Source organism: Thalassophryne amazonica, chromosome 1 (genome assembly GCF_902500255.1).
Source record: "Thalassophryne amazonica chromosome 1, fThaAma1.1, whole genome shotgun sequence".
Classification (NCBI taxonomy): Eukaryota; Metazoa; Chordata; class Actinopteri; order Batrachoidiformes; family Batrachoididae; genus Thalassophryne; species Thalassophryne amazonica.
The window spans coordinates 109029661-109052430 of NC_047103.1; the positions used below are offsets into that span (position 1 = coordinate 109029661).

At 39.4% G+C, this 22770-nt stretch overlaps 1 protein-coding gene across 3 annotated transcripts in view; it reads left to right on the top strand.

The window, feature by feature from the left end:
* Nucleotides 1-1144: 1144 nt before the first annotated feature.
* Nucleotides 1145-22770, top strand: part of LOC117513009 (ubiquitin-protein ligase E3A-like) — a 211597-nt gene continuing 189971 nt past the window's right edge. Inside the window, exons 1-2 of one of the 3 annotated variants that reach the window (XM_034173297.1) lie at nucleotides 1148-1403; nucleotides 1994-2093. In XM_034173297.1, the coding sequence (XP_034029188.1) occupies nucleotides 2068-2093 (26 nt within the window). In that variant the 5' untranslated portion in view covers nucleotides 1148-1403; nucleotides 1994-2067. Of the gene's footprint in view, nucleotides 1404-1993; nucleotides 2094-22770 lie in introns of all 3 variants that reach the window. The other 2 variants (XM_034173305.1, XM_034173288.1) reach the window with 2 other exon arrangements.

The window sequence follows — 22770 nt, forward strand, 5'->3', positions numbered from 1 at the left end:
CCATATTTCACATTCATGATAGTAGATTGATAGTGGTGATTTTCAGTTTTGAAAATTGGCATATTTTACCATTCACTATTTCCAGGGGCGGACTGATTGAAGGTTTTGTAGACATGACACTGACTGAGAAAAAACAGGATAAACACATGTGCCGACGTGGACTTCTGTATTTTCATTTTTATTCTGTCTTGAATTTGCAGGTTTTGCTTATCATCCCTGCCCGACACAGAAAATTATCAAGACTGCAAAAATTATTTCCACCATGCCTGAAATTATTTCCACCGTGTGGTGAAAAGCGCCGGTGGACATAATTTTGGGCGCAGCAGTGGAAATAATTTTCGCCACATGGTGGAAATAATTTCAGGCACAGATATGCCATGTTTTTGAATTGCTTGTGGCGTCTGAGAATCCCTCAAGCTACTTCCACCGCATGGTGAAAAGCGCCGGTGGACATAATTTTGGGCACTGCGGTGGTAGTAATTTTAGGCACGGTGGAAATAATTTCGAGCATGGCTATGCCATGTTTTTGAGCTGCTTTTAGTGTCCGAGAATACCTTTTAGCGTCCAAGAATCCTCCACAAATCGGTGATTCAAATGACTTTATGGCAGCCAAAACGGCATTTAAAGATGAAAAATTAGCACCAACACTCAATACCAATGGCATTGCCATGTTGTAATTCCTTCTACGATGACGTCATTTGAACTTGCCAATCAGCGAGGAGATCCGGTCAAATATCGTTAGTTGCGTGTTTGCCATATCCGGCAAAATATATACTTTGTTTCTTTAATGGAGTGATACAATACTTTAAAGTTATTTAAATTAATGTGTCACTAAAAAAGTTAAACTACCGTATCACTCCATAAAAAACATTCTGAAAACACAAAGTTGTTTAAACTAATGTATCACTCCATAAATCTTTTTTTACGGAGTGATACTTTAGTTTAAAGATACAACCAACCACTCACTCTTCTCAGTACCGTGCAACTTATCACAAACGTCTGACAATCCCTCTGTCAAGATGAGGACAAAAATATTGCAGCAATGAGCTCTTGTCCTCTCTAGTCATCATTTATTTCTATACCTTGTCTTGTTGCACAATGTTTTCGTTGGCGCAGTGCATTGTGGGACGTTGAATGACGGGGTGGGCAAGATGGCTGTAAAGCTCAAGCAAAGGAGAGAGTTGGTGGACGAAGAGTGTGAGTGAAGTCGCTTTCTGGAGTCTTTACATGGAATCAATGGTGTTTTCGACGTTGTAGTCTGTCCGCGGAGGATTAGCACTTTTAGCAGCAGCAACGTAATAACAAACAAGTGACATAAAGTCTCGTATGAATTCCGACGAGAAGGAGGACTGTGAGTGTGCGCCACCACAGGCCGAGCGTCGCGCCGCAGGAGGAGCTAGTAGGTGGGTTCAAGTCCTGCTCATGTTCTGTTTCTGTGTTTTTCATGACCATCGTCAAACTGATTGAAATTCTGAAGTACTGTGCTCAGTTTTTTTTTTGTGTGTGTGTGTGTGGCAGTGGGTGTGAGGGACAACAGCAGCTGCAGCATTAATATTAATCAGTGGCCAAAGGAGATGACCAACTTGTTCTATGAGCTTAGCTTGCTAGTCGCTATGTCAACTTGTTAACGTTTCTCTTGCCTGGATAGCTTGCTAGCTGGCTGTCTCGTTGCCTTTTTTGGTTGCATGAGTTCATTTTTATAAGGAATGCACAACATTGGATTTTTACCGATATTTGATATGCTGATATTTTCAAACTAATTTGGGCCAATACGGACATATAAACATTGTTTTTTTTTTTTCTTTTATTTAATTAAAATGGACCGTCTTGGAAAAAAAAAAAAGTTTAATTTGAAAACAACATTCTTTACAATAGTTATATTTTAGGCACTGGTTACAGGTACGGGAGACGGAATGCCTCTGATTGGCTGAACGTCGTCACGTGACCCCCCCCCCCCCCCCCCCCGCCGTCCCTTTTCCTTGTGTTTCTACAGATAAGGCCGATTTGTTAACCCTAACACTAGTGCTGCATTCCATTTACTTTGGAAGTCGTAAGTTGCAACTGGGAATGACGTCACAGCAGTCACAACCGAGGTAAATGTTACATTTTCTACACAACACTGCAAGTATGAAAATAAGATGATGCCTCAAAGATTGTGCCATAAAAAGTGCTACAAAAATACATAGAAGAGAACAGATGGCACAGAATAGGGCTCTATATCATTTCTGAGGAATCAATGCATTGCGTATCCTTGGAGATCTGATATGCGATACATATCAGGCATTGACATTAAGCTTTTTAGTGTACTTGTCCATAGTACAAGTAACCCCGGCAGTTTACTTCTCCTATAGGAAAAGCTGGTTGTCCGGAAACCCGTGAGTGAGATTCAAATTAAATATTTATCACACGTACTTTGCTCTGACTTATCACTTAATAAAAACCTGCCATACTTCTTTTGTTTGTAAGTACTTTAACTTTAATATTCCAACATAAGAATTGCAGCTGAAATAGAAAAATCATTACATTTCAGCATTTTCTGGGACTGAGATTCAGATTAAATATTTATCGCATCTACTTTGCTCTGACTTGTCACTTAATAAAAACCTGTCATACTTCTTTTGTTTGTAAGTATTTTAACTTTAATATTCCAACATAAGAATTGCAGCTGAAATAGAAAAATCATTACATTTCAACATTTTCTGGAACTGAGATTCATATTAAATATTTATCACATCTCTTTTCCTTCTTATAGTTTTTAGGCTTTATTGTTCTGCAGTTTTATTTCAGAAGATGTGGCAACAGAAACAGTTCATCTGTGGTAATACAGGGAGACACTTACCTTAATCCAAATTAAAAATAATAATAATAATAATAAAAAAACTTCACTAAAAGACACAACATAAATTTTGCATGGCCTGTGGTCTTATAGTTTTTCAAAATGTGATGGTGATGGACACATAATGATCTTGACATTTACTTTGTCTTCTATTTCTGTAACTGCAGACCAACATGAAACCAACATATTTCATTTTTTGTGAGGTCAGCTTTATTTTTATTTATTTGTTAATATATATCCATTCCTACATTTGACGCCTGAAGCATTTTCCAAGAAAAAAGGGTTGGGACAGGGAAGTTTATTGTTAATGGAAGAATTCGTTAATAATATTTACAGCCAGTTTTCTTGGGAAATGTCAGAGGATGAATACATGAACCAGGGTTCTAGCTAGTGCAGACTTGCGTTACTGCCCATTACACTATAATTTTGGACCGTTACGATTTTCATTACAGCATCTTTAATCAACCGTTTCTGCAGCGCAACTCCGGTTTGAAGCATGAATCGAAGCAATGCTTTGATGCAATGGCTCGTGGCTCTTTGGTTCGCTGCTCTTCAGAAGCGGTAAGTCCGCTTCTTAACCCCTCTGAAAGCCATTAAAATATCATGAGTCACTTTTGTGTGGATTAAAGTCACTAACTGGGACTCTTGTCTTGCAGTCGAGAAACGAGAATCGTCCTCCGTTCCGTTGTCACAGCTTTAAACGCTGCGCAGCTCTCTGCCGAGACAGAGTCTGCTCGGAATTAATAACCTCAAAACAAATCGCTACTTTAAATAAAATGACACCTTTTACAAACGTTGCAATACAGACAATAAACTACAGTTGACTAAAATGTTTTTTCCTCCCAAAATGAGACATCTTGCATTCTTTATAAACCTGACCTGCAGCACATCTGCAGCTAGAGCTCAGCTCATAGATATGGAAATACATTCATGCCAATAATAATGTCTGAAAGGAAATGCTTTTGACAGAAACCAACAGATTTTATTTCTGTTTATGTCCAGAGATCAAGGATCCACCATGTAGAGTTTATTATGTCCAGAGTTTAAGGATCCAGTAACCAATTTCATATTTATTTACTTTAACACTCAATAAAATGTTGTTCAATTTCAACTTAATCAGCTTATAAAGTGCTAAATTACAACAAAAGCCGTCTCAAGGTGCCTCACACAGAACAGTTCAACATAAAAAAAATTTAAATAAATAAATAAAAATAAAAAATTAAAATACCTAATTAAAAACAGAAGTAAAAGAATGAAACATAAAATAAAAACTACTCATAAGAAAGAGAATAAAAATAGGTTTTAAGTCTTGACTTAAAAATGTCCACGGACTCCGACTGCCTCACTGAGGGCCATGTTCTGGCTAACCCAGAATGAGATTGCCCACTCAACAAACTTCCCCAGCCTTCTGGACATGATGAAAGGACTTGGGCTGTCGTACCTGGCTTTTCCCCTTTGGGTACCCCTAGAATGGCCAATTTTTACCTTGAATTTTCAAAAGCTTCCCCCCTTCCACATCATCCCCCCACCCCCGGTTGCTTTGTTCCCTCGACATTACCACTACGTTAAAATTTTATCCTAGCTAGAACCCTGATGAACATTTCCAACTCACTGAATATTTCTTAGACTTTATTTACATCAATCATTCAGAAATACAAACAGTGTGGTACTTTATGGTAAATCTGTGTCAGGTAGGCAGTTCTCAAAAACTAAATGTCCATGCTGGAAGAAGACAAGTGAGGGAAGTTACCAAGACACAACTTTGGAAGAATATTTGGCTTCTGTGGGTGTGAGTGGAGAAACTGGGAATATAGCAACATTTTTATTTTGTCTTCATTTTGCATACAGTCCCTACTTTTTTTTTTTATTTGTTTCTGTTCCATTTCTGAAATTAAAGAACTGCTATAAGGAAAAGTGTTAACATTTTATTGTTTTTTTCAAACTTTGTAGAAGAACAAACACAAAAACCAAACTCTTATAAAGAAGTTAAAAATGCACAAACGTGCAAGAAAAACTGAACAATGCAGACTGATTTGACTCATGATTTTTGAAAATAATAAGCGGTAACTTACTTTGAAATAAATGAAACGCAGAACTGCAGCCTAATAATTTTGAAAACTAAAAGTCAGCAGCTTGTATTTTTATTCAGACTAGAGTTCATTTCCTCTTTTTTTCTCCTCCTCAGTCACGTTTTGTGCTTGAACATAAAACTACATTAAGCCCTCTAAAATAAATACCTTTGTAAAATAAGTCTGTTAAAGTTCAGAGTTCTCAGCTGCTTTATGTGATTTCTGGTTCTTAACATCACTGCAGAGTTTCTCCACATCAGTTTTTTTTTAAACACACGTGTGTGTGATTTTTATTCTGTTCATTCATATATTCTCATTTATGGAATTTTGACCAATTTATTTCATATCATAATTTCAGTATAACTGTCACCGACACATGCACACGGTGTGAACAGGACGTAGCGTCAGAACAGTCCAGAGTGAAATAAAGGCAGCGCCACAGTTTAGTTTGTGTTGGTTTTCACTGTACTCAGCACGCCCCCCCCCACAGCCAGCCGACCTACGTGCGCGCACACACACACATGGTTGCAGCGATTGGACCCAGTCTTAATTTTAGACAGCTTTAAGCAAAGCCGCCTGCTATTTTTTTTCGCCGTCTTTTTCGAAAATTGACCGCTCAAATGACAGCAGGATGGCTCGCTGCCTAAAACCTTGGTTCTCAATCTCGTGAATTTTTAATCCCGTACCGTCCCAATCACGTGATAAGTAGCAAAGTTGACTCCCATCTCGTGGGAATCCCACGGGAATCCCGTGACCCGTGGGATTTCCAAAAAAATGTATGAATGCACGCTCCATACAGTGTTCTCGCCCACACATTGTTACCATGTTTTCTGATTGTCCGCTGCGTGGAGAGTGGCGGGAAAAACCGAAGACGCTTTCTTGCGAGGTGCAAGGCAAGACGTGATGTAAATAAGAAAACAAAAAGACGGTGGTCAGGTATTTTGGTTCCAAGCGATGAAAATAAAGAATTTGAACGTTTTAAACCCAATAAATGCCACTTGTCCGGTCGGACAACGATTTAGAGCATATTGCTTGTCCGATCACATTTTCCACTTGTCACAGACAATCGGACAAGCGTATCGTATGCCTGCATCTTATGATATTGATACATTTATATGTTAAATACTATTTATATACATTTTTACCACAAACCATGTTCATGGTATTTAGTGTATGAAGCTCCCGTTTTTCGGGAAATTTATTTCATTCTCAAATATTACAAATAGTAATATTGATAAGTAATATTGGTTGTTGTTATGATGATGATTATTACTAGGGTTGGACATCTTAAAACCGGTTCTTTTCAAGAATTAAGAAATTATTAGATCCACCTACATCAATAGCCTTTTTGCTTAACGATTCGCTTATCTGACCTTCAGAGTGGCTGTTGTTTTTGAGGGAAAATGATCATTTGCAGACCCTACAGTGGATCTACAATCAACCGCTTCTGCAGCGGCTCTGCTTGAAGCAAAGAAGCAGTGCTCTGACCCACTGCTTCATTGGGTCTCTGCTTCGCTGTTTTTTAGAAGTGGCAAGTCCCCTTTTTAACCCCTCTCAAAGCCACGAGAGGATGTCAGTCATGAGTCACCTTTGTGCGGATTAAAGTCAGGCAAGAAACGATAATTGTCCTCCGTTCCTTTCGCACAACTCCAAATGCTGCGCCACTCTCTGCTGAGTCAAGTTAGAAAGATAGACTCTGGTCGGAATTAATAACTTCAAAGCGAATTGCCATTTTGAATCAAATGACACCTATTTCCAAATGGTGTAATACAGACAACAAACTACAACAGACAAAACTTTTTTTTTTCTTCCAAAATAAGGCGTCCTCGTTCTTTGTGAATTACATTGATGTTGCCATTCAGCACAGCCGGCTGCAAGAGCTGATACCTGAAAGTAAATGGTTTAGACAAAAACTACAGATTTTGTTTATTTTTATTCATGTCTAGAGATCAAGGATCCAGTGACCAATTTCATATTTATTTACTTTAAGACTCAATGAAATGTTCTTGACATAGAAAACCTGTAAAGCCTACTTTTAGTGCACAGAAAATTCAGAGAAGGTATTGAGAATAGAATCGATAAAGAATTGGATCTATAAGTGGAGTTGATATTGTTAAAATCTCATCAATACCCATCCCTAATTGGGTCATTCTGTATGAAATCACCAAAGGTCCCAGTTTTATGTTTTTAGAGTTGCCTGGTTTTGATATATTTTGTAGCCAGTGTTGAGAGAAGAAGAATGGTCTTGGCGGCAGCTCAATATCTTGTTTTGTTTAGATTCTATGGGGGTTTGAAAAAGGAGGCGTATCTGTGTTAACTCTGTGTTCCGATTGTGACCATGTTTACTTGGCCATAAATCAAAAACTAGAAAAGATATTAACTTGATATTTTCAGAATTTGTTTATTCTGTCTTAAAGTTTATGTAAAATATACAGTTGAAGTAATTAACCCCCTGGGGGCCATGCAGTTAATTACCAAAAAAAGTATTACTAAATAATAGGCGCACGCAGCAGTTGCTGCTGCAAATGCTGCATTCCAGTACCGTCTGAAATTACACAACATTTTTATTGTTTACAATTCAGCAGCTGCTTGTGGTAAAATAATAAATTATATCCACACAAAAGATTAATTCTGGCCTATGTAAGGTGCCTGAGCCCATTGAAGCTGACCCCCCACACAGATAAAAAAAAAAAAAATCCAAGCAAGCAGGCTGAGTTTGCCCTGTAATTTCCAACGGTACATAAAGCAGCAGCAGCCTCAGCGCTCACAAACCAGCTTGAGGAAAGAGCTTTGTAATGTCAGTTACAGAATCTATAAAATAATTATTAAAGGCATTAGATAAAGCCAAAGGATCATTAGTTAAAGTCCAGATTTACAATCAGAGGGATTTCAGAGGGATTTCTCTGAGTTAAAACCTTTACCAAGAAGTTTATTATAATTTGCCATGTTTTTACCATTATCCTTTGTGCTTTAAATCAAGTTAATAAAGAAATTTGCAGTGGTTTTCCTTACAGTTTGTGTAACTTTATTACACAAACTTTATTATTGACTTATTTATTATTATTTATTATTAACTACACTTTATTATTGTATCTGTGGCCAGACCAGTTTTCAAGTATTTCTTTAGCAATTTTAGCAAAATTTCTTTATTTTTAAAGCGTCATTAAGATTCTGAGTGATTTCTGGATACTTAATCATTCGCGGGATGATGTCTGTCTAACTTCATATATCTTTCTTTTGAAAGTTTTCCAGTGAATAAAATTAGATTATGATCTGAGAGCCCAGTCAGAAAATTAAATGTTTTGCTAATTCTGTCTGGCTTATTAGAAAAAAAATATGTATTCTTGTCTGTGAGGAGGTTGTTATTATGGTAGGTTTTTCCACTAGTTGCATAAGGTTGAAACGATCTACAGTTCTTTTCAGTTTTTTTTTCTCAATTCTGTTTATCATCCCAGTTAACATTAAAATCACCAATAACAATGATCTCCTTATTTTGGCCATATGATTTGAGCAAGCTTTTTAAGCTGGTCATAAAACTCCACTTTTGCAATGGGCTGTCCATATAAGCAAATCAGGAGGAAGGACATTTCATTAGATGAAGCTATTTCAACACCAACACAATCCAAAAAAATATTAGCAGTCAAATCCAGCTGTTTCATTGTACTTTTTAAATGTAAAGCAACATGCCACTCCAAATCTTTCCTAAACACTTTATAGCCTGGCATTGTCACCAGCTGCTGGAGTTTGTTTTAGCCAAGTTTCAGATATCCCAAAACAGTCGATGTTTGATTCACATAATAGCTATTCAAGTTGTTCCTGCTTGTTTTCCATGCTTCTACAATTTAAATGACCACATAGCAGTCCTTTAGGTTTACAGCTGCTATCCCATGTTATCTGAATAAGTGTTTGGAACAGCCTGACTTTGCGATGTTTTTTTTTTTTTTAAAAACTGGATTTCTGTAAATTACCTTACTATTATTTCCACCACGGGCTGTTTCCTCAGTTAACTAGATTAGATTAGATTTAATGGTAAAGGTGTCCTGGATGACGTAAGGCCTCCCGTGGGAGCAGTCCAGTTTGCTGGCGGAGAGTCCAGTCACAGTCCCTCAGTCCAGTAGCCTGTCCGCAGCTATACATCGTGATCATTAACAATGTAGGCCTTGTCCCTGTCGCCACGTGTGTGTGTGTGTGTGTGTGTGTGTGTGTGTGTGTGTATGTATGTGTGCGTGTATATATATATATATATATATATATATATATATATATATATATATATACACACACACACACACTCAACAAAATATAAACGCAACACTTTTGGTTTTGCTCCCATTTTGTATGAGATGAACTCAAAGATCTAAAACTTTTTCCACATACACAATATCACCACTTCCCTCAAATATTGTTCACAAACCAGTCTAAATCTGTGATAGTGAGCACTTCTCCTTTGTTGAGATAATCCATCCCCCCTCACAGGTGTGCCATATCAAGATGCTGATTAGACACCATGATTAGTGCACAGTTGTGCCTTAGACTGCCCACAATAAAAGGCCACTCTGAAAGGTGCTGTTTTGTTTTATTGGGGGGGATACCAGTCAGTATCTGGTGTGACCACCATTTGCCTCATGCAGTGCAACACATCTCCTTTGCATAGAGTTGATCAGGTTGTCAATTGTGGCCTGTGGAATCTTGGTCCACTCCTCTTCAATGGCTGTGCGAAGTTGCTGTTTATTGGCAGGAACTGGTACACGCTGTCGTATACGCCGGTCCAGAGCATCCCAAACATGCTCAATGGGTGACATGTCTGGCGAGTATGCCGGCCATGCAAGAACTGGGACATTTTCAGCTTCCAAGAATTGTGTACAGATCCTTGCAACATGGGGCCGTGCATTATCCTGCTGCAACATGAGGTGATGTTCTTGGATGTATGGCACAACAATGGGCCTCAGGATCTCGTCACGGTATCTCTGTGCATTCAAAATGCCATCAATAAAATGCACCTGTGTTCTTCTTCCATAACAGACACCTGCCCATACCATAACCCCACCGCCACCATGGGCCACTCAATCCACAACATTGACATCAGAAAACCGCTCACCCACACGACGCCACACACACTGTCCGCCATCTGCCCTGAACAGTGTGAACCGGGATTCATCCGTGAAGAGAACACCTCTCCAACGTGCCAAACGCCAGCGAATGTGAGCATTTGCCCACTCAAGTCGGTTACGACGACGAAGTGGAGTCAGGTCGATACCCCGATGAGGACGATGAGCATGCAGATGAGCTTCCCTGAGACGGTTTCTGACAGTTTGTGCAGAAATTCTTTGGTTATGCAAACCGATTGTTTCAGCAGCTGTCCGAGTGGCTGGTCTCAGACGATCTTGGAGGTGAACATGCTGGATGTGGAGGTCCTGGGCTGGTGTGGTTACACGTGGTCTGCGGTTGTGAGGCTGGTTGGATGTACTGCCAAATTCTCTGAAACGTCTTTGGAGACGGCTTATGGTAGAGAAATGAACATTCAATACACGAGCAACAGCTCTGGTTGACATTCCTGCTGTCAGCATGCCAACTGCACGCTCCCTCAAATCTTGCGACATCTGTGGCATTGTGCTGTGTGATAAAACTGCACCTTTCAGAGTGGCCTTTTATTGTGGGCAGTCTAAGGCACACCTGTGCACTAATCATGGTGTCTAATCAGCATCTTGATATGGCACACCTGTGAGGTGGGATGGATTATCTCAGTAAAGGAGAAGTGCTCACTATCACAGATTTAGACTGGTTTGTGAACAATATTTGAGGGAAATGGTGATATTGTGTATGTGGAAAACGTTTTAGATCTTTGAGTTCATCTCATACAAAATGGGAGCAAAACCAAAAGTGTTGCGTTTATATTTTTGTTGAGTGTATATATATATAAATCAGGGGTGCACATAACTGGTACTCATCATGCTCATGTATGCTAAAAATTATTGATGCACAGCGGACGGCTCACAGAGGGAAACACTTTTCCTACAATCTGTCTTTGCTTTCCTCCTATGAAGTGCTTCCCTTGTGTTTTCTGTTGTGCATCATTTATTTTTAGCATGCACCAGCACCATGAGTACCAGTTATGTGCATGCCTGTATATAATATGTATATTTTGTTGTTGTTCTCCACAAGCATTTTTCTTCATTAGTGGAGAGGAGGCTGGGCTCCCTGTGTTATCTTAGTTGCCGTGTATGGTCCAGCAGCCCCTATATGAGTATGTGGGGGTCACACACTCACTTTGTTTGGGAAAGTGGGATGGGGGAGGTGGGTTATGTTTTTTTTTTTTTTTTTTTTTTTTTTTTTTTTTTTTTTATGTGTTATTATTTTTGTTGGTGGTTCATTTGGGCATTAGGTTTGTACACTGCTACTGTTTTAGTTAGATATGTATCCTAGTTTACCTGTGCTTGATGGAGGCCACACTTTTACAAGTTGGAATGTGTGTGGCCTGGGGCATATACTTAAGAGGGCTAAGGTGTTCTCTCATTTAAAATCTCTGTCTGCTGATATAGTGTATTTACAAGAAACGCATATCAGACACACAAAGGAAAAGCTGCTTAGATGTTGCTGGGCCAATCAGATTTTTCAGTCCACGTTCTGCAGTAAAGCTCGGGGTGTGACAATTTTGATTCCTAAGACAAGTCATTCAAAATGAGTGTAACAGGTGAGTAGGTCAACCTGATTTTGAACAGCATAGAAAGGTTAATGGCGACCATCTTCCAAAATTTAGCCACAGAGCTACACATCCAGAACATATGGAAAAAACTGCCTATCACTTTAGAAGTACAGAGAGTACATGTTGGGTCATTAATAACCTTCATCAAGTGAATCTTCCTCCTAGTTAAATATGTCCTGTGTATATAATTGTGATGTATTTGCTGATGGTCAGGGTTTCTGGATGCTAAACTCACATTAATAACCCAGACACTATCCTAATCAGATGTAGGTTTCAGATGTGGAACATCACTCCTCCACATCGTGTCTAATGCCAAGGGTCTGTAATAATGCTGCAACAAAAACCAGTAGTCTTGAAACAAAACCAAACGTTTGTTAGCTTACCTGAAATTTATCCCTCTGCGTCATGTTATTTATAGGCTAACGTGGCCTACATGTTGCTGCAGCCATGAGCCTCGAGCTCTCTTCAGCCGGGAATAATATCCACCTCTATATCCTTTCACTAAGGTACTTAAATCATGTCTCCATATACATTTCAACATGCTTTACTTTTTCTTGTTTCCCCCTTTTTAATATTATTGTATTTATGGAAAAATTGGAGGACTGGGGTACAATTAGTTATACCTAACAGCTTATGTTAGCTTATCTAGCCGGCTGTAGCACCGTTTATCGTAGTTTACAATATAGTTGGTTCTTTTCTGTTTAATAACCCACATTAATTCATGCTTTTGTCCAGATTTATTTTTATATGTATTTGTCAATACCATTATTGTAGGTTTAACTATGCTATTATACTTTATACACTAATTACCGTTTTTGTTTATCTTGTTAGCTTGCTTGGTACAGTTGTCTTATTAATGGCTAATTTAGTTCTTCTAACTATAATGAGCTTATTTTCGTTATTTACAATTTTATTTTACATGGTGTGGATTTTAAATGATTCATCAGTTTGTTCTTTTAAAGATATCAATATATAGTACCTAAATTCTTAGGGTTCCATTTGATAGCATATAGATTATACTTTTTATTTTCCTATAGTATGCTAACAGTTACTTTAGATCAGCGGTGGGCAACTTGTTCCAGAAAGGGCCAAGAGGGTGCAGATTTTCTTTGCAGCCACTGACTCCACCAGGTGATTTCTCTCATTAATATCACTTTGAGCAGATGGAATCAGTTAATCAGTGAAATCACCTGGTGGAGTCAGTGGCTGCAAAGAAAACCTGCACCCTCTTGGCCCTTTCTGGAACAAGTTGCCCACCCCTGCTTTAGATAGATACCAATACACATTACATCATTGCTGTTTCTATAATAAAATACCATATTTATAGCTTAGCCTACTAACTATAATTTAATTTTACTACTAGTCTACATACTGAATTACCTATACTACAATCTTCTCCTCTATTAATATTTAGATTTTAATGCCTGCTCCTGTATATTATATAGTACCATATTTATTGTATATGTTGTTTATTACCCTTAATATTTAAATATTAGTTTTATATATATATATATAGATATATAAATAAAATGTCTTATCTTTCTTATGTCTTCTTATTTATTATTATATATGCCTTTTTTCTTGAGCCGCTTGGGTGGGTAGGGAGAGTTCCCTAAAAAAAGCTTTTCAACTTACCATCCCTGGTTCTCAAGACCAGGCACCTAAGTGGCTCTGCTCTACTCTTTTCTACTCTTCTGTTTTACTCTTCCTTTCTAGATATTTAAATATACCTTAGTATACTAGCATAGTTCCACCTTAGAGTTGGAATATAATCTATAAGATATACCTTACTGAATTGTCATGTGTGCTTCCAAGAGAGTGGAACAATTTTTGAAGAGATTGCTGTGTGAGAGGGCCATGTAAAGAAATGCCACTGACTTTTAAAGATGCTCTCAGTTTCAAATAAAAGAAAGCGGTATGTGGGACATCATACTTAATACATGCGTATGCTCTGAAAAGTAATAACCCCCCTTCCATAATTATCACCAAGTGTACAAATATTTTTTTCTTTCCCAGTCAGGAAAACAGATTGGCTGACCGCCAATTAACAATTTATCCTTGTTAAATATCGGAGAATGTGGGCCCCACCCAGAAGAACAACCAACGAATTTCTCCGCCCTCGTCCATACAAAAAGCAAATATGAAATTATAGGTCCAAATCTCAAACGGCTTTGGTGGGCTGAGATAAGAGAGTACAATATATTAACCACAGAGTATGTAAGTAACATCCGCTCCTCCAAAGCTCGCCACGACACCTGTGCATCTGGTTGAAATAGAGTTAATAAAGGCCTCAGTGTGAAGGACCAATTATAAAATTTGAAATTTGGGAGAGACAGGCCGCTGGCCTGCCGTTCTCGCTGCATTGTGGTGAGCTTAATACAAGGCTGTTTACCACACCATAGAAATTTCGTTATTGCTATTTGCAATTTGCTCCAATATTGAGGGGGTGGGGGAAGCATCGAGCTGACAATGTTGATTATGGGCAGAACATTCATTTTTATTATAGCCACCCTGCCCCAAAGTGAATTTGGCTGGCTAAACCACCTCTGGATGTCCCCCACGACTTTGTTGAGTGTATTACAAAAATTATTTTTAGCTATCGTTTGTATAGAGGAATATATATATCTATCCCCAGATAAGTAAAGCTTTTAGTAACTGGAATAGAAGCAAGGATGGGAACATTACACATAGCCTGATTCAACGGTAGCAAAGCTGATTTCTGCCAGTTTATTCTAAAATCAGAAAACTTGCAATAGTGGTCAAAGGTTGACAGGACATGTGGGATACATTGTACTGGATCGTTTATATACAATAAAATACCATCAGCGTATAGTGAAATGTGATGGTGTGTTCCATTAATAGAAAATGGAGAGATTGTAGTTGAGCTGCAGATGGCTTGTGCTAGTGGTTCAAGAGAGTCAGCAAATAACAGAGGGCTGAGAGGACAGCCTTGTCTTGATCTTCTGGAAACCGCAAAGGGAGGAGAGCTAGTTCTGCCTGTGAACACTACGGTTGTTGGGTTTTTGATACGACACTTTAATCATATTAATGAACGGCATGCCAAACATCGTAGACTCGAGCACAGACCACTAAAAAAGGGCACTCCAGGTGGTCAAAGGCCTTCATTGCATCTAGTGAGAGGATCTAGTGATCTAGATCCTCTCACAGATGCTGAGATCTCTACAGATGCTCTAGATCTAGTGAGCATCTGTAGCGACTCTTCAGGTGTGTTCTGCTGTGATAGAAGTCCCAAGCAAGCCCATTCAAGCAGAGAAAAGAGGGCTGCATCTTGCAGACCTTCCAGTAGAGGGTGCTAATAACCAAGAGTTATGGGCGTTGATAAGGGCAGACTACTATTGGCAAGCAGTTACCAAAAGGTCACATTTACTCGTGGCAGTTGAACCCATTTTTGCATGGGCTTTACAGGGACCTAGGCATGTGGAGTTTAATTGATATGACTCTGTATCTACGGCTGTGCTCAAAAGTTTACATACCCTGTCAGAAGTTTAGTTTTTTTTTGGCCATTTTTCAGAGAATATGAATGATATGGTTGAAGCTATTTAATGTCAAACAACTGTGTTTACTCTTTTGAAATCATAATGACAACACAAACTACCCAAATGACCCTGATCAAAAGTTTACATACTCCTTTTCTTAATACGGTGTGTTGACCCCTTTAACATCATTGACAGCTTGGAGTCTTGTGGTGGTTGTGGACAAGGCTCTTTGATGGTAGCGCTGCCACTGAATATGTTTCTGACTTTATTTACATCAATTACAAAGAAATACAAACAATATGGCACTCTATGGTAAATCTGCATGGAGTAGACAGTTCTCAAAAACTGAGTGACTGTGCTAAAAGGAGAAGAGTGAGGAAAGCCACCAAGACACCCAGACAGCCCAGAAGAAGTTATGGGCTTATGTGGCTGTGATTGGAGAAATTGCACAGTGCAAGCTTTGCATTTTGCATCACTATTCTTAGCTTCATAGTGGAGTAGAACAGAGAAGGATTTTCTTTCACCAAAACAGATCAAATCCAGGCTAACATCTCAGATGTACCTTCTGGCAATTTGGAGCTAAACCGTCAGCTTGCACTGTGCATAATTTCTCCAATCACAGCCACGTAAGCCTATAACTTTTTCTGGGTTGTCTGGGTGTCTTGGTGGCTTTCCTCACTCTTCTTCTTGCACACACTCAGTTTTTGAGAACTGTCTACTCCATGCAGATTTACCATAGAGTGCCATATTGTTTGTATTTCTTCATAATTGATGTAAATAAAGTCCAAAAACATTCAGTGGCAGCTTTACCATCAGAGAGCCTCATCCACAACTACCACAAAAGACTCCAAACTGTCAGTGATAAAGGGGGCAAGAGTAGAGTATTAAGAACAGGGGTATGTAAACTTTTGATCAGGTTCATTTGGGTAGTTTCTGTTGTCATTGATTTGAAAAGAGTAAACACTGTTGTTTGCCAATAAATGGCTTCACCCAACTACTAACCATGAGTAAAAAAAAGTTTTTGTGTTATTGTTCATATTCTCTGAAAAATGGCCAAAAAAAAAAAATCTGCCGGGGTATGTAAACTTTTGAGCACAACTGTAGATACAAACGTGTGCGACGCGAGTGCATCGATTCATTCATTGTGTATTGATTCAATTGACGGGTTGAATCGTGTTGCATCACTCGCTGCCTGCTTGCATCAGTTTTTTTCCCCAAGGCATATTGAAAGCACCACGGACAGTTCGCTTCACCAGAGCGGCCGTTGTTTTTGAGGGTATTTATCGTGGAAATTATTGTTTCGCTGCGTTGATTGCAGACTGCAGCGGGTCTGCTTGAAGCAACGAAGTAGCGCTTCCACCCACTGTTCGCTGGTTCTCTGCTTCGCTAAGAAGCAGCAGGTCCTCTGGCGTGAGCACCAGCCATTATGTAAACTGAAATTGTCCATCAGGTAAAGGAAATAATGAGAATAATGATAATGATATGTTTTGTGGGACTGCGTGCGCAGCTCCAAAGAGCCACGCAGATTTCGGTCAGAATTAATAACTTCACAGTGAATTGCTGTTTGAAATTAAATGACACCTCTTTCCAAACGTCATAATACAAACTACAACCAACCAAAATCAGGGTTTTTTTTTTTTCCCAGAATGAGACATTCTCCGTTTTTTTATGAATTACATCCTGATATACAGCGCAGCCTGCTGAAGAGCTCAGCAGAGTCTATGGAGTTACATTAATTTCTGAAAGGAAATGCTCTTGACAAAAACTACGGGTTTTATGTTTAATTTTATTTCTGTCCAGAGATCTAGGATCCAGTGACCATGTACAAATTTTATTGATTTTTATTTATGTCCAGAAATCAAGGATCCAGTGACCAATTTCATATTTATTTACTTTAAGAGTCAATAAAATGTTGACATAGAAAACCTGCAAAGCCTACTTTTAGAACACAGAAAATTCACAAGAGGTATAGATAAGGGAATCGATAAGAATTGGATCGGTAAGCGGAATCAGTAATGGCATCGATATTGATAAAATCTTATCAATACCCATCCCTAATCGTAGCACACCAAATCGCATCGTGAGGAATTGAATCACCATCAAATATATATCAAATCGTATAAAATCAGGAACAGGGGTGAATCGTATCACACTGTATTGTCATATATCACTATATGTATTGTATCGAATCATTGTCAGTGATGAGATTCACATGCCTATTGCATGTACTTAGACTTGAAACCATTCTTAGATGAAAATGGTCTGCTAAGTGTTGAGGGAAGACTGCAGAACTCTGATTTTAGTTTCAGAGAACAGCACCCCTGGGTACTATCAACAAATCACATGTATTCTGAACTGTTAGCTCAGTCATGCCATGAAAAGGTGATGCATTCTGGTGTAAGAGACAGACTGATTCAAATCAGAGAACAGTTCTGGATTTTGAGGGGAAGACAGCTTGTAAAACACATCATTTCAGGTTGTTAATTTTACAGAAAACTAAAGGTTAAAGCAGCACAGCAGATTACTGCTCTTTTACCACGATACAGAGTACTGAGTTGCCTCCGTTTGAAGTTACTGGTGTTGATTTTTCTGGACCCTTGTATGTTAAAACTAAAGGGCAGCCAGTAAAGGCGAACATCGCACTGTTTACATGTACAGTAACGAGCAATGCATTTGGAGTTATTTTCAGATCAAACTACAGAAAACTTCCTATTGGCTTTTAAGAGACTCATGGTAAGAAAAGGGCTGTGTAGGATCATTTACTCTGATAATGCGAGAACATTTAAAAGAGCTGACAAAGATTTAAGAGTTATGGCAAACTGTTAAAGGATCAGAGCTCACAGTTTTTCACTGACAAAGGGATCACCTGGAAGTTCATCGCTGAGCAGGCAGCTTGGTGGTGGTGGTGATGGTGGGGGTGTTACAGCACATAATGTCGCCACGACGATGTATGCCAGGGACAAAATGTGCCATGGACAGTGGTACATATTATCACTGATATGTCGCAACAGGTGTGTGTGTTTGAGAGAGAGACAGACAGAGAGACAGAGAAGTCACAATATTTTAGTATTTTATTAATTTCTGTATATAGATCAGTGGTGGGCACAGTTCCGCTAATCGATAATTATCAAAGCTAATGTTTTCATTATCGAATAAGCTTTTCAGATAACTTTAAAAACCATCAGTGGACTAATTATCTTCTGATAAACTTTGGTCCGATAAATTTTAAACCACTAACATATTTTTGCAGGCGTGGTGAACTAAGCTTAACAGTTACAAACATTTATGAAGTCTGAAATCAAAGATTTGAGTACCTACCTATTAAATGTTTTGTAGTAGATGTACAGTTCTATCCTCTGCAAACAAAGGAGAGCAGGTTCCACGAGAAACCGCTCTATCCTCTGCAAGCAAAGGAGAACTGGCCAGTGGGTGCCCTTGTGACCACGTGTGCATGTGCATGCAGGGGCAACCACTCATCACACAGTTAAAATTTTAAACAAATCACACAATGCATCAAGGAATTATGACATGTTGATTGTTCATCCACTAGGGTGCACTCATTGTACAAACAGAGGGGCTGGGTGTGTTCAGGAGCCAACCGTCATCATACATGTGAAGTTTCAAGTCAATCAGGCAAAGCAAGAAGGAGTTATCATGACTTGATGTTCCATGACAAAGGGTCAAAATGGCGGCACCATAGTGGCCACACCCTTCAACATAGAGAAAAGCTTTTGATAACTTTTGGTCAGTATCACCTCTGGATGCTGTCAAAGAAATTTGAAGTGCATTGGACAATATCCCTAGGAGGAGTTCGTTCAAATACAACATGTGGAAATCATTGCAAAATGAGAAGAAAATTCAAAATGGCCGACTTCCTGTTTGGAGTAGACTGATGGTGCAAGAGACTTTTTTGTATGTCTATGCAAGTCACACGTGTAACAATTTTCATCTCCCTACTCCAAAAAACCCCTATGGGGAGGGGTTTTTGAAATTTTCAAAGGGGTGCTATTGAGGCATTTTGCCCCGCCCATGTGCAAGGCCCCTATGAATTGTAAGAGGTTGTCGTGCTTGACCTGTGTATTAATTTTCATGATGATATGACAAAATTAAAGCCGTCAAAAGGAAGAACGTAATTTCATTGTGAAGGGGCGATATTTGGTACGCCGCCACACAGAAGCCATTACTCGTAAGTTCACGGCGATCATCGCCTACGTTCAACAACTTATTCTGCATGGTTTAGAAGTGGAAGGAAGTTCATGGGGTTAACTATGTGAATTCAGTACCTGTTTAAGTATAATGTTCCATGGCGAAGGGTCAAAATGGCGGCGCCATAGCGGCCACACCTTTCAACATAAAGAAAAGCTTTCGATAAGTTTTGGTCAGTATCGTCTCTGGGTGATCTGGAAGAAATTTGAAGTGCATTGGACAAAATCCCTAGGAGTTTGTTCAAATGTAAGTAGTGGAAATGGCCAAAAATGGCAAAAATTTGCTCAAAATCAAAACTTAAAATCAAAATGGCCGACTTCCTGTCGATATTTCACCATGACAGTAAGAGACTTTTTATGTGTACCGAATATATGTGTACCGAATTTCATGAGGCTACGCCGAAAAAAGCCCAATGCCGGGTTTTTGAAAATTTCTAGGGGGCGCTTTTTTGCGATTTCACTGCGACCATGTGGGGGACCCCCAAAATATCAAAATTCGGATAGGACTGGACAGTCTTGCAAAGTTTGAGTTTTTGAGCATGGGAAAAGGCCGAAATTTCGATTTCATTTTGCGCAGAATAATAATAATAATAAACTAGGACCGTAAGCAGTCATATACGGACCCTCGTTCCACGTGACCGCCAACCCACGGCAGTGTGTTCTCTTGTGACCAGATGTGGGCATGTGCGTACAGGGGCAACCACTCATCCCATAGTTCAAATTTCAAGCAAATCACACAATGTATGAAGGAGTTATTACATGTTGATGGTTCATCCACTAGGGTGCGCTCAGTGTACAGAGGGGGCCAACCGTCATCATACATGTGAAGTTTCAAGTCAATCAGGCAAAGCATGAAGGAGTTATCATGACTTGATGTTCTATGGCGAAGGGTCAAAATGGCGGCACCACAGCGGCCACACCCTTCAACATAGACGAAAGCTTTCGATAACTTTTGGTCAGTATCATCTCTGGATGCTGTTAAAGAAATTTGAAGTGCATTGTACAAAATCCCTAGGAGGAGTTCGTTCAAATACAATGTGTGGAAATCATGGCAAAATGACAAGAAAATTCAAAATGGCCGACTTCCTGTTTGGACTAGACCCATGGTGCAAGAGTTTTTTGTACGTCTATGCAAGTCACACATGTACCAATTTTCATCTCCTTACTCCAAAAAAACCCCTATGGAGAGGGGTTTTTGAAAGCTTCAAGGGGGCACTATTGAGGCATTTTGCCCCGCCCATGGGCGACACCCCTATGAATTGTAAGAGGTTGTCGTGCTCGACCTGTGTATCAATTTTCATGACGATGTGACAAAATTAAAGCCATCAAAAGGAAGAACGTAATTTCATGGCGAATGGGCAATATTCGGCACGCCGTTACTCGTAACTTCACGGCATTCATCGCTTACGTTCACCAACTTGTTCTGCATGTTTTAGAAGTTGATTGGGTTAAGTATGTGACATCAGGACCTCTTAAAGTAAAAATAGGACATTTCCCGCCACCACCGGGGGGCGCTATGGCGGCGGAGGGAACGTAAGATATGTAGACGTTCAGGGCAGAGCCCTCATCATGTCCAGCAAGGTTGAAGGATCTACGATGAAGTATGTGGGCAGGACAGCCGTTCGAAGTGAAATGGCGTGCTCCGAAAAGCTCGCCAAAGTTTGACGACCCCTAGCAGCCACGCCTTTTGACTTTAATTAGAATCTTTTGATAACTTTTGATCACCATTGTGTTGTGATGATGCTGACCAAATTTGAAGATGATCGGATGAAATCCCTAGGACGAGTTCGTTCAAATGTAAGTAGTGGAAATGGCCAAAAATTTGCTCAAAATCAAAACTTAATATCAAAATGGCCGACTTCCTGTCGATATTTTACCATGACAGTAAGAGACTTTTTTGTGCGTCCTGGCATGGTAAATATGTGTACCGAATTTCGTGAGGCTACGACGAAAAATCCCAGTGCGAAGGGGTTTTTGAAAATTTCTAGGGGGCTCTATTTTGCGATTTCGCAGCAACCATGTGCGACGCCCCTAAAATATCGAATTTCGGATGTGGCCGCATGACTTCGGGTTTTTGAGCACAGGAACAGGCCGAAATTTTGATTTCAAGAGTGAGAATAATAATAATAATAATAATAATAATAATAATAATAAATAATAATAATTAATAATAATAATAAACACGTTGCCTACTCGGGTCCTAATAAATAATAATGATAATAATAAACAGCGCAATTACGATAGGGTCCTCGTAGGACGTTGCCTACTCGGGCCCTAATAATAAATAATAATAAACAGCGTAATTACAATAGGGTCCTCGTAGGACGTTGCCTACTCGGGCCCTAATAATAAATAATAATAATAATAATAAACAGCGCAATTACAATAGGGTCCTCGTAGGACGTTGCCTACTCGGGCCCTAATAATAATAAACAGCGCAATTACAATAGGGTCCTCATAGGACGTTGCCTACTCGTGCCCTAACTAGGACTGCAAGCAGTCATATACCAGCCCTTGTTCCGCGCAACCGCCTACCCAAGTCAGTGGGTGCCCTTGTGACCACATGTGGGCATGTGCATGCAGGGGCAACCGCTCATCACACAATTAAAATTTTAAACAAATCACACAATGCATCAAGGAATTATGACATGTTGATTGTTCATCCACTAGGGGGCACTCAGTGTACAAACAGAGGGGTTGGGTGTGTACAGGAGCCAACCGTCATCATACATTCAAGTCAATCAGGCAAAGCATGAAGGAGTTATCATGACTTGATGTTCCATTGCAGTTAGCGCTTCCACAAAACATGTCGTCGGACCAAAATGATACAGTTTTTGAGTGGTAAAACATGATTGGGCGATTTGTCGACAAATTTTCATTGTCGACATTATCGATAATGTCGACTAATCGTGACAGCCCTAGTATATAGGCCTCCTGGCCCATATTCTGAATTCTTAGATGAATTTGGTACGTTCATCTCTAACTTGTCAACTAGTGCAGATAACATTCTGACCATTGGTGACTTTTAACGTTCATATAAATAAGCCTTCTTGTCCCTTCATTTATGGAAATTGTGGCTGCATTAGGATTTCGGCCATGCATTTGTGACTCAACACACATTAGTGGAAATACCCTGGATCTGGTTCTTGCATGTGGTTTTGCTGCCACGAATATTGACATCATGCCTCTTACATCAGTGGTCTCTGATCACTCACTTAAGTTTACAGTTTCGCTGCTGTGTTTAGTTGATCTACAACCTTATATATCACTACGGCGATGCATCAACTCCTCAACTAAGACTGAACTCAAAGCTAGACTGCCTGATATCTTAGCTTCACATTTGACAAAAATACCAAATCAGTTGACAGACTTGTGGATAGTTTAAACTCAGTGTTCAAAACTACACTCGACATGATTGCGCCACCTGTGTTAAAACTGTGCTCCCCCAAATCACAGTCAC